The 12,973-nt window shown below is 34.8% G+C and overlaps 1 protein-coding gene and 1 long non-coding RNA gene across 5 annotated transcripts; one reads left to right on the forward strand and one right to left on the reverse strand.

Annotated features, from left to right (window-relative positions):
- Positions 1-1,627: 1,627 nt before the first annotated feature.
- Positions 1,628-4,849, reverse strand: LOC137496186 (uncharacterized). 4 transcript variants are annotated; one of them, XR_012383422.1, is made up of 6 exons: positions 4,806-4,849; positions 3,636-3,705; positions 3,460-3,525; positions 2,890-3,075; positions 2,115-2,658; positions 1,628-1,922 (listed from the first exon to the last, which is right to left on the reverse strand). It is a non-coding gene; the product is annotated as an uncharacterized lncRNA (long non-coding RNA). The 4 variants fall into 4 exon arrangements; XR_011016323.2 differs by having other exon boundaries at positions 1,628-1,734; positions 2,320-2,658; positions 2,890-3,149; XR_011016321.2 differs by having other exon boundaries at positions 2,890-3,149.
- Positions 4,850-5,602: 753 nt separating this feature from the next.
- Positions 5,603-10,309, forward strand: ptpmt1 (protein tyrosine phosphatase mitochondrial 1). Its single transcript, NM_001080187.1, is given in 4 exon segments — positions 5,603-5,853; positions 5,989-6,069; positions 6,823-7,014; positions 9,759-10,309. Coding segments are annotated over 4 exon segments (552 nt in total). The 5' UTR covers positions 5,603-5,706; the 3' UTR covers positions 9,891-10,309.
- The last annotated feature ends 2,664 nt before the right edge of the window (positions 10,310-12,973 follow it).

Below are 12,973 nucleotides of genomic sequence, written 5' to 3' on the forward strand. Positions count from 1 at the left end.
ATGCAACTGCAGTCAAGGTATAACACATAATAAATGCCTTTTGCGTTTAAAGATGATCGGCCTGCGAAGTCAAGTTTGCAGTGTTATGAATGCAATAGGTTTATAGTGCTTAAGTGGATTTACCGCGGATCAACCGAGAAATCTCGTGCGCTGCAGGTAGGCAGAATGATAATCTTTTAAAAATATGTAACTTAGGCTATACTGCTATTTGCTCATGCAAAATTAAACAACATAAAATATATTGTAGATCTGTTTTAAGAGCTAAAATACAACATATCGAGTTTGTTTTGACTTAGCTCATGGCCCTAAAATGAAAATAACCTGAAAACAAGCTATTAAAAAAGGCCTAATAAATAAAATAATTAATAAATAAAATGACGGGTAGGCCTAGAAACTATGGTACATATGGTTTATGATGGTTTACAATATCACGAAAAAAGCACATTTATAATAGCCTTAGACAAATCTTTGTTTTTACATTTAAAATGATGAAAAAAAAGTTATATAGCATATAAAAATTTAACCAATTTTCACGGTAATAACTGTGAATTTTTGTATCTTTTTTAGTTATTTTTCTGGCTACACTAATGCCTTAAAATGTAACTAAGTAATTGTTTTGAATGACATTAGATTGTCACATTTAGCTTTTCCCCAACACTGATGTTGGTTGTGAAGCGTGATGACTCGGTTAAGCTGATTTCACTATATTTATTTACCGGTTAAATGAATAGTCTGATCGTGGGTCAGCTTGCATGCGTGGGCATAATTTGACGTCTTTACCTAAAACTTTAAACATTCATAGGGCTGTTATTTGAAATAAAACGGAAATAAGGAGAATAACATATGATTTAAAGCACTCGTTTGGCACTGAAGCCATCATCCGTCTGCATTAATAAGCGGTATGCATTACCATCGTTAATAAAATTCGTAATAGCGAAACTGCGTATTGTTATTACTATTAAAACGTAGCCTATATTACTGCCTTAGGTCAGTAACTTAGGCAGTAATGCAAAGTTATAATAAATGCGAATAAATAGCCTAAATGAAAGAAACAAGAGACCAAAATCAGTCACCAGGTCTAGTGCCCCCCTATGGATTTAAAGTGCCCCCTCAGTTTTGACTTCCTGGCGCCGGGCCCAATAGTATGATCCTGCACAACTGGAGTAGCTGCACTCTCAGGATCGCATGTTTAGGACCGCATTTTTAGGACCCTAGTTTTTTTGCGGAAGCGCCACCTACCGGATTGGATGACATAGTGAAACTGCATTTCTAGGACCCGTTTTGTAACTGCGCCACCTACCGAATTGGATTATATAGCGGAAACTTTCAGGCACTTTTATTACAGAGGTTAAAGTGTAAAACGCCTGCTTTAAGTAACAATTTTAAAATGAAACAAATGAATTTACACCCAAAATATAAATGAATAAATAGAGTTGAGTGCCTTAAAAGTCTTAAATTCCTTGAAAAATACTGTATATTGATGAACCCCATTACATTGAACTAATTAGCTCAGTATTAAGGAAAATAAATTTAAATCAAATGGGATCAGCATTTGCAGTTACTAATTTAAAACCAGGTTGTAAAGGTTTTAGAGAGACAAGACGCAAGGATGATTCAAGAATGTACATTTATATAAATATCCACACTTTTATTTTTAATAATGCAATTCAACCACAAAAATGACCCCACTGTTTATTCAGTTGCTGCATTCAGACTGGCTGTAGACTTTAGCTCCTGTGAATGAGAGTGAAGAAGAAAGTTCAAGTATATATATACACACATATTTACATATAAATACATACATATAAATACACACACACACACACATACATATACATATACACATATACATACATACACACTGGGGTAAATAAGTATTCAACAAGTTCCCATTTTTCTCAGAAAACATATTTCTAAAGGTGCTATTGACCTGAAAACCAAAGAAAAAAAATATATGAATAGAAAACAAATCTAATTACTTTACAAATTGTTATCAACATCTGGTGAAATTTTCAAGTCAACAGCACCTTTATAAATATGTTTTCTGAGAAAAATGGAAACGTGTTGAATATTTAATTCAATTTTAATTAATTTCATCTTTATTTCTAAAGCACTTTTACAATGTAGATTGTGTCAAAGCAGCTTAACATTTATTAAATTCAGTTCAGTTCAGTGTGGTTTAGTATTCACTGCTGAAAGTCCAAACACTAAAAAAAGCAAATCCATCGATGCACAGTTCCACAAGTCTTAAACCAAGCAAGCCAATGGCAACAGTGGAGGAACAAAACTTTACAAATTGATGAAAGTGAAGGAATAAACCTTGAGAGAAACTAGGCTCAGTTGGGCACAACCATTTCTCTTCTGGCCACACTTCACGTGCAGAGCTGCAGTCTAGGCGCTTGAGGCAAACATTGGGCGTCCATCGTGGAGAAGCTGCAGGTGTGAGTAGGTCACCAGCTGGTTTTCAGGCTGGACCACAGGGTCAATGTGGGCACTCATCTGTCACTGGGGTCTTTCATTAATCAGTCTCATGCTCTCCACTTCTCCATGACCACCACAGCATCTGCTCATGATACGGTCTGTTTCAGGATTATGGATACATTTAGAAGTCCTCTATGGTGGCATCATCTCTTCACAGGTCACGATCTCTAGAGGCCTCTGGATGAATATCCCCAGGTGGAAATAGGGAACAAGGAAAATAATTAGCGCATCTGCTGTTCATAGTGTATTTAAACAAGAGATATTAAATATCAAGACAAAAATGAAGTGCTAAGAGATAAAATAGCAGTTATATGAATAAACATGAAACGCACATGATTTATAACAAAATGTCTGGTGCATTAAGACAGCAAGAGTGTGTCCTCCAAGTGGTTTGTCAATCCCACTCACCCGCATAGAGCACATAGGGCAGCACAGTGGTTAGCACCGTCGCCTCACAGCAAGAAGGTTGCTGGTTCAAGCCCCGGCTGGGCCAGTGGTCATTTCTGTGTGGAGTTTGCAGGTTCTCCCCATGTTCAAGTGTATGAGTGTAAATGGGTGTTTCCCAGTACTGGGTTGCAGCTGGAAGGGCATCCGCTGTGTAAAACATATGCTGCATAAGTTGGCGGTTCATTCTGCTGTGGCAACCCCTGATAAATAAAGGGACTGAGCTGAAAAAGAAAATGAATGAATATATATATATTCTTGAATATGTAAAACAATGTATATGAACTCAAAAGGTTAATCAATTGTTATGAAATTAAATTTAGATTAATATTTAATATAAGAGGTATAATAACAAACATTTGCTTTACAGTGTTAGCTATAATATATATATATATATATATATATATATATATATATATATATATATATATATATATATGTATATTTCTGGCTTAAGCGTATGCACTGTTGGGAGAACCAAACAGGAAACTACTCCCAACTTCATATTTTTAAGTATATAAGAGCAATACCCACCTATTGAATCGTCTCTCTTCTTTCGTCAGTTGTTTGTCAATCTGTCTGTTAAATTCTTTTACTTCACTGAAATAGAGAACAATCACTGTTGAGTTAACATATATACCAGTAACAAAAAGGCTCTTTGAGCATTGTGCAAAATTAACCATATTTTGACCTGTAATGATAATCTTTACCAGAAAGAAAGACCTGCTCAGCATTATCCAAAGACCAGCTCCTCAAGACACCCAGAGGATGTACGATGGCCTATGAAAAAAAAATCATTTAAATATGAACTAAAATACCACCACAGAACAGCAAATCATTTTACATGGATTCATAAATGAGTAGCACCCAGCATGCAGTTTATATACTTATTTGGCCAGACATTCCTCTGGAAAATGAACACCACAGATAAGCTGCACTTCATCATAGATATGCTATAAACTCAAGAACACAGCTAGCATTTGTAACTGTATTTATAAACTGCTTATCAATGTCTATTAAATGTAGAGTTAATGCTAAACAAAAAAATATTAATAAATTAACTAGTTATTAAATGCTTAATAATTATTTATTTATAGAATGCAGATGTTATAAAGTGTTACTCAACAGTTTGAGATAACCTCAATGAAAATATTCCTGTAGTTTGTTTTCTTTTCCTCCTACAATGAGCCTAAGCAATCCAATCATATTGGCCATCACTTCTTATTCGCCAGGTAAAACATACCTGATGATATAAATTAAAGATATGAGACTCTATATGGTTAAGACCTACAGAATAAGCCTAACTTTCAGAATCTCATTCATCACTGTAAAACGATGACAAAACATCAGGCTAATAACACATACAGTATTTTGGGGCTAACAGGCAGTCAGCACAATTTTTAATGTGCTAATGTAATACGAATAACACGAATTCAGTAAAATATAGATAAATCTGAAACTCTTACATCAAACGTGCTTTTACCATCTTAGTTTAATGCATGAGTCACTAAGCACATTAGCCGTTAAGTCAACAAGCCATTAAATCAACAATGTTTCATTAAACCATGGTCACGAGTTACGAACGTCGTATAATCAAACTAGAAAACGAACTCTAGAAAATTGTTAATAATTTAAAAGTTATAGCAGCTCTCACTCTGGCTGTGTAAAATTATCCATATTTATTATTATAATATTTTATTCTTCTTCTGGAAAAAAAATCGTCACGTAACATTTTTGTCCCAGACCCTTAAAAGTGGGGTAAATCATGCAGGCTAATCTGGCATTTCCGCATAAACTCACAGTATAAAACAGCAGCATTACAAAATAAACACTTACTTTAACAGTTTAAAATAAAACTTAATAGAAAAATCGGTACTTACACTTTCCTTGTCATCCGTGTCGTCCATTAGCGCATCCATGATCCAATCCGACAGGTGACGCTGTCACAAAAAACTAGGGTCCTAAAGATGCGGTCCTAAAAATGCGGTCCTGAGAGTGCAGCCACTCCAGTTGTGCAGGATTACCGGGCCTGATTGTAGTACTCTTGAATATGATGTAATCATTATTATTAAATCATAATCACATAAAAGCATGACAAACTGCAGAATGACAATAGTCATCCGAAAGAACATGATATGTTACACACGATGGCAGTTCCCTCACATAAAATCAATGTTTCTCAATAGTGGCGTCTCTAGAGCTTTATAGAGGTTTTCAAACTGGGGTCCAGAGATCAAGTAGCCGCACGGGAGAAATGTTTGAGTAGAAATAAAAGTATAATTCAGAAATTAATTTTAAAAAAGAGCGAAATATTAACTTTTATTATTTTCTTTTGCTTCTAAGATAAAATGTTTTACTAAACACAATAACAACAATTAACACACACACACACACACACACACACACACACACACACACACACACACACACACACACACACACACACACACACACACACATATATATATTTGGTTTAAATACAATTTCTATTTAAAAAAATAAAGTATTAATAAATGAATGAAAGGCATTTAATGATACAGTAACTTCATGCAAATTAGTAAGATATTTGGTTGCGTAATGTATAATAAACAAGAAAATATTCCGTTTTCAATCTATCCAGCTATTGACCCCCAAAACAGAAGAGGGCAATGTAGAGGATCTGTAGCAGGCGCGAAGGAAAGCTCACAGTGCGTCTCTCGTTCATGTGTAGTTGTTATGTGGGAGTTGCGACAATGAAACTTCAGTGAGTGACACGTTTGTACTTCGTTTATACGAGGAACCATGTCGAGTGTTTTAGCGAGAATTTTATTCTATCCCACTCTCGCTTACAATGTTGTCATGGAAAAGATGTCCTACAGGCAGTGGTTTAATCGCGTGGACGCGACTGTCATTCTCGGTGCTCTCCCGTTTAGGTCAATGACAGAAGAGGTAATACGTGACACATGTACGGTTTTGATGAGGATTTCCTAATTAAAATGGCCCTAGTACAACATTTATAATGTACCATGTCATCCCTTTCCTGTTCTGTCGGTTTTAATTAATGTCGCTTTCTCTTTTGATTAGTTGGTCCAAAATGAAAAAGTAAGAGGAGTAATTACCATGAATGAAGAATATGAAACAAAGTATTTCTGCAATTCAGCTGAGGTAAGTATCTCTGCCAACTCAATCAGTTGTACCCATCAGTTAAGGATTCACGGTTGTTGTTATGGCAGTTTAAAATACACAGAATAATTCTTTCCTGTTTACATTTTTACAATGCTATATACATATATATTTTGTTAACACTTTACTGTACAACAAGGTTTCATTTGTTAGAAATAAACAACTCCCAATGAAATCATTCATTAATCTTAGTTGGTGTTAATTTATTGGTTAATGTCTAATAAGCATTTATTAATGCTTAAATAAGCAATGGTTAATGTTTAAGTTATTGTGTTGATTTGCTAAATGTCAACCTAATTGTAAGTCAATTTGGAGAAAAATATCTGCCAAATGACTAAATGTAAATGTAATAACTCACAGTTGTAACTTTTATTTAATTGAGCTAATAACTAATACGTTTCAGTTACATTTTTGTACTATAATTGAAATTAAAGTGCAATTGAAACTACACTGAACTGAACTTTAACTCTGAAAACTGGACTGACGCAGTTTCCGTTTAGTAGAACTTTTATGTTAAGCTGCTTTGACACAATCTACATTGTAAAAGCACTTAATAAATAAAGATGAATTGAATTAAACTCTAGTTACCAGCTTACTCATGAGGCCTTATTGTAAAGTGTTCCCTTTTGTATTTTATTAATTATTTTCAGTTTCATTTATTTGAAACATTTGTTTAGTCAATACATTTGTGTGAAATTATGTAATACCCAAAAAATATATACTATGAAATAACAGGAGTGGCAGTCTGTTGGCGTTGAGCAGATCAGATTGGACACTGTGGACCTGACAGGTGTTCCCAGTCTTGAGCACATCCACAAGGGTGTGGATTTTGCCTTGAGACACAGAGAACAGGGCAGCAGTGTCTATATTCACTGTAAGGCTGGCCGCTCACGCAGTGCAACTATTGCAGCTGCATACCTCATCAGGGTGCGTATGAGTCTCTGTAAGTCATGAACAATAGCAAAAGCATCATATTTGTGTCATAGGTAACCAATGAAAATGGTAGGTGTCATTCTGTGTTTGTAACACTGTTCTCATAATCTGTAGTCACATAAATTGTTGAAGGGGAATTTTTGCAGAGGAAAAAAAGCGCACAGATGCAGAACACAAAAGGACTTCAATTTCTTTATTATTAAACCAAACAAAAAAGAGTCATACATTATACAGTGCTCTGCATAATTGAGTACAGCAAATTTTGAAACGGAATATTTGTATGTTTTTCTCAGTAAATGTAGGCAATGTATTTTGGTGTATTTAAACAAATATATATATATATTTATTAAAATCATATTTTAGTCACCAAAAATATTTAGAAATTGAAAGATAATGCAATTTAATTCAAGCAAAATATTGCAAAAAATGACAAACTAAATAATCTCAATTCAACTTTTCCGTTTTTGCTTCTCTTGATTTTTCCTCTTTTTTTAAATCTGTATTTAATATTTTTCTATAGCATATAAATTTGGATGTACTAGTTTTCGGACATTTATTGTAAGTTATTTTGTTAGATAAGCTCCAGATTTTGCTTCAGTACTGACTAATCTAATGTATATTCACAAATATAATATTGTATTGCTTCTTATTAAAAATATTAATTTAAAAGAAAGATTTACAAGGGGTGTACTCGTATATGCTGAGCACTGTATTATTTTTAAAGGAGTTATTAACTATTTTCTGAGGTCTAGTTATCAAGGTTTTTACATCAGAAACATCTCAATATAAAACTAGCAGTCTATTTTCTATCCTGTTTTGATGACCTCATTGGAACACACAGTTTAAATAGGCATGGAGAATTGAAAATGCTCAGAGACATAAAAATACATGCCCATGAATATGATTTCCTTCCAGTTTTGCACATGTAAAAATGGAAGATTTTGAAAAACACGTGCGCACACACAGATGTAAACTTCTGCATGTATTATATATTTGGAGTCTACATGAATTTAATTTGACTTAATTTAATTTTTTCGAAAATGAACACTGCTGTGGTTTGGTTAAAAGCTAATTAATACTTGTATCAAATATCTGTAGTAACATGTTAAGCAATAGTGAGTATGTAAAAAACAAAACAAAAATGTACTGTAAAGCTACGTCAATTAGGGACCTAATGGTGGGATCAGAAGGAAGTTAATGAAAGAATAAAGAATGCAACACAGTGTCTTGCTCTTTATCATTCATTTGCATTTGCATTTATTATTTGCATACTACACGTGTGAATTGGTGAGCAGGGCTAAACCACAATCATTTCATTTTGGAAAATTTGCTTCACTATATTAAGACTAAAAAGAAAGTAACATCGTTATTGTACAGCAGGGGTGTCAAACTCAGTTCCTGAAAGGCCGCAGCCCTGCACAGTTTAGTTCCAACCCTGCTCCAACACACTTACCTGTAGGTTTCAAAGAAACCTGAAGGACTTAATTAGTTTGATCAGATGTGTTTAATTGGAACTGAACTGCAGAGCTGCGGCCCTTCAGAAACTGAGGTTGATACCTGTGTTGTTCAGCGACCTCTTGTATATCAAAATATCAATAGTATTTTGATTTCATTTTTTCTTAATGTTGCAATTGCATTGTGCACAAAGACATGTGTATAGTGTATTTACTAGGGAAAGAATCTTATAAGACTCAAGAGAGTATTCGTTTTTCAAATCTAGTTAAAAACTAGTCTGAAACAAAGACTTCAATGTTTAGGGGGATCAATTTTAACCAGTTCCAACAGTGACTATTTTAGGTTACTGTGAGAGGTAGGTTTAGGTTTGAGGTAGGGGTAGATGTTAATAAAACACAATTTAATGCGTAATTTAATAAATAATCATTCTCATTAACTTCCAGCCAGAGCTGTATTCCTTTTAGTAACAACCCAGAATATTTTGACTGCCTTCATTAATTGAGCGAGACTAATAATCACCACACAGAATCATCTCATACAAAGGTTTATTTTAAGAACCCAACTGAAGTGAGTAAAACATGGCATTGTTGGTGGTAATTTCACATGCAGCATTTAGTACACAGAGCCGTAGTTCATTGACCCTTTTCACAAGCCTGTTATAACGCTTTTAACGGCTATCAGCATCTTAAGTCCCTGAAAGTTTTGAATATTTAGATTTTTTTAAACATTTTAACATATATTTTTGTATGTAGTATATTATCTTTGCTTCAAATTACAAAAAAATGAATTACTGCTTTTGTGAGGTGTTTCCAATGCAGTGTCTATGGAACAGGATAGTAAATTTGATGTTATTCTCTCCTCTGACTGCCATTATCAGTCTCACACATTGATTTCCTTTTTCTGAAAGTCTTTATAACAACATCATGGAGTTTTTCTTTTATTATTTGAGCAAATAAGATTGTAAAAAAATTATGTGGCAGCTTGGCAACCTTGTAATCGTAGGTTCAAAGAAGGCAGCATTTAAACGTCACTAGATTCAATTTCTGCTGTGTCCTTCCCAATCAGTATACATTTGCATTACTGATAGTACCTGTTGTGCTGGATTACTCCCTGCTCTGAAATAGAAGTTACTTTAGTTCCCCCAAAAAGACTTCCTATAACTGAAATAGTTTCCAGTTCCTGCAATGTGAACACATCAGAATGCAGGTTGTTCTATGAACGTTTCTCCACAGCAAAAGTCTATGGTGGATACATGTTTGTGTTAAACCTCTATTTTTCCACAGCTACACTGTTGGAGTCCAGAGGAAGCATGTAAGATGCTGGCCTCAGTCCGGCCCCACGTGCTGATCCGCTCGTCACAGCTAGAGATGCTGCAGAAGTACTACAAGCAAGTGTGTGATTCAGAGTCCAGCTAGAAGATGCACAGTGGACGAATGCTAATGTTTATTCTAAATCTCATATAGTGTACAACAGCAGTTTTAAACTTGCTCTGCACATTATGTCTTCCATATTTATTACATATGATTATGATCATCAATTTGGTAGCTCCATGAATGTGTGTGTCAGGTAAGAGAGTTGACAATGTTGTACAGCATCAATAAGCTGTTTTTTTTTGTCCTCGTCGGAGTGTGTATTTTTCTATATATTCTTTTTAGAATTTGTGTACTGTACATAAAATCAGTAATAATATACATCTGAATTAACCGTCACTTTGAGAATAAATCTTGTCATTTCTGTTTCTTCAGACATTTTAAACAGAAAATTGTATGTATTTTTATGAATACATAATATGAAACCGTTTGAAATACGTTTTTATAAATATGATTGAAGCCAATGGTATGTGGTGGTCTATTGCAGTGGTTCTCAAAGTAGGGGTCGGGACCCCCTGGGGGGTCGCGGGACAATGAGAGGGGGTCGCTTGGTGATTTAAAAAAATCTAATAAATTTGAATAAACTTTTATGATTACCATTGTTAATCCATAACCTACAAAAGATAAAAAATAGTCACATAAAAAATACAATATCCAAACAAAAAGCCATCAGCCTTTGGTTGTTGTTGTTGTTGTTTTACATTGATTGCAACCCTTAGGGTTTTTACATTAGATTAATGACAAAGCAACAGCGTCAGTGCACCAGATTTTACAGCACTACCAAAACTTTCTGACACCGTTACAGCACTCACGTACATTTAAAATACATACAGGACACTAAACATGGAGTATGATGTGTAAGTGGCAGTCTCCAAAATTAAACCAAGAAAAGACTTTGGATGTAACTTAAATATTGTGCCCACCAGTCTAATTAGATGAGGTTAATATAAAATAATCATAATAAAAATGATATGGGACTGTTGCACTTTTTTGTGTTGTCAATATGCTTGTGTTTATATAGGCTGATTGGTTTGTGTGAGTGTTGTGTGCAACGTTTCTATGATTATAACCACTTACGAAAATAGTGGGGGTCGCGAGTCATTGGCATTGTTATTTTGGGGGTCCCGGGCTGAAAAGTTTGAGAACCCCTGGTCTATTGCACATTTCACTCACAATGGTAATTCAAAGAATTAAAATTAATTAACAAATATTAAAAAGATAAACATACATAAATAGTTTGATCAATCAGACGTACAGTGCTCATACGTTAAATGCAGCTAAACATGTTTTAAACCTTGATTTGTATGTTCCTACTTTTAGCATAATAACTGCGATCTGCTCTTTGAATTTCTAATTAGCTTGATTCTTATAAGCAATCTGTTCATGTATGTTCAGTGAATAGATCTGCAATATAATAAGGTCCTAGGTCATTTCATAGTTTATAAATAATTAGTAATACCTTACAATACATTCTAAATTTAACTGGAAGCCAGTGTAAAGACTTAAGGATAGGTGTGATGTGCTCTGATTTTCTGCTTCTGTTCAGAATCCTGGCAGCAGCATTCTAAATGAGTCTATTACAGTTATACACCCTGCTGTAAGGTACACATTTACTTAATTCTTTTCACATGCAATGACTTTTTTACGAAAATCCAAAGGGTTTTATTTAAAACGATACAAAATATTAGCATTTACACCTCTGCATGTGAATTTAGGTATGCAAAATCCAGACAAAACCCCATAAAATAGCCCTTGTGTTTAGAAGGCTAAGTTCTCTCTTTACTTAACTCAGGGGTCACCAATCTCGGTCCTGGAGGGCCGGTGTCCCTGCAGGGTTTAGCTCCAACTTGCCTCAACACACCTGCCTGGATGTTTCAAGTGTACCTAGTAAGAGCTTGATTAGCTTGTTCAGGTGTGTTTGATTAGGGTTGAAGCTAAAATCTGCAGGACACCGGCCCTCCAGGAACAAGTTTGGTGACCACTGGCTTAACTGATGAAAGTTTTGATGCGTCCAACTTTTAAATTCATCAGTGCATTGTCAGGGCATCAGTCTTGATTAGGCGATAGTAAATCTGAAATCAATTGGCTTGGTGGGAGCTTATAAAGGTTGAACGGAAGAGGTGCCAGAATTGAGCCTTGTGGGATTCCACATGTCATGGTTGACCACCTCGACCTATGGTCATCTGCCGTATACTAACACAGTAACCTCCCTTCAAGATAAGATTTGAGCCAATTGTGGACCATCTAAAGGCTATGATTGACCGTGTCAAATGCAGCACTGAGATAATACCAGCACTGTTAATTTGCCTGTATCTTTATTTAGGTGCATATTGTTTATTATCTTTATGAGAGCTGTCTGGGTGGAAATCAAATTGAAAATTGACCAAGCAATCATTCAAGCTTAGGAACTTAATCAGCTGATTAAAAACTACTTTTCAAATAGTGTTGTCAATGAAGGGAAGATCTGATATTGGTGTACAGTCGCTCAATGTGGTGTTGATCTTTGTCAGGAGGGGATTAACAATTGCTGTTTTCATTGAGTGTGGTTAAGTCCCAGAAAGAAGCGAGACATTTACCATTTCTTGTTAATCCACTTGTAAACATTATAACTCTGTCACATAAACATTTTGGGTAGTGTGATTGACGTAGATTGATGTTTTAATAATCTAAAATCTCTTCCGAGATTTTACCATCAATTGCCTTGAAATCAGAGACAATAACTGGCTGAGTTTGCCAGACATCAGCACAGTTTTACTGATTGGACAGGCTGATTGCCTTTCTAATATTTATTGAGTTCATTAGTAAAGAACTGAGCGAAATCATTTCAATTGGCTGTCAGAGAGATCACTGAATCTGACTACTGGGGTTTGTGATTCTCTCGACTGTTGTAAAGAAAATGCGAGTGTTGTTTAAGTTGCTGTTAAAAAAAAAAGGTTTGAAAAAAGTCTACATATTTTAAAATGTACTACAAGGTTTTACTCATACCACTGCCTTTATTTGTACTGGTGTTGGGGTTCTCAAAGATGCTTTTTGGCTGGCAGTCTTCTTCCTGAATTTTAACAGGGGCATCCATGACATTCCAAACTTTAGAGTTAAACAAATCAAGGAAAAAATCAACAGAGTCTGCA

Source organism: Danio rerio, chromosome 7 (genome assembly GCF_049306965.1).
Source record: "Danio rerio strain Tuebingen ecotype United States chromosome 7, GRCz12tu, whole genome shotgun sequence".
Taxonomy (NCBI): Eukaryota; Metazoa; Chordata; class Actinopteri; order Cypriniformes; family Danionidae; genus Danio; species Danio rerio.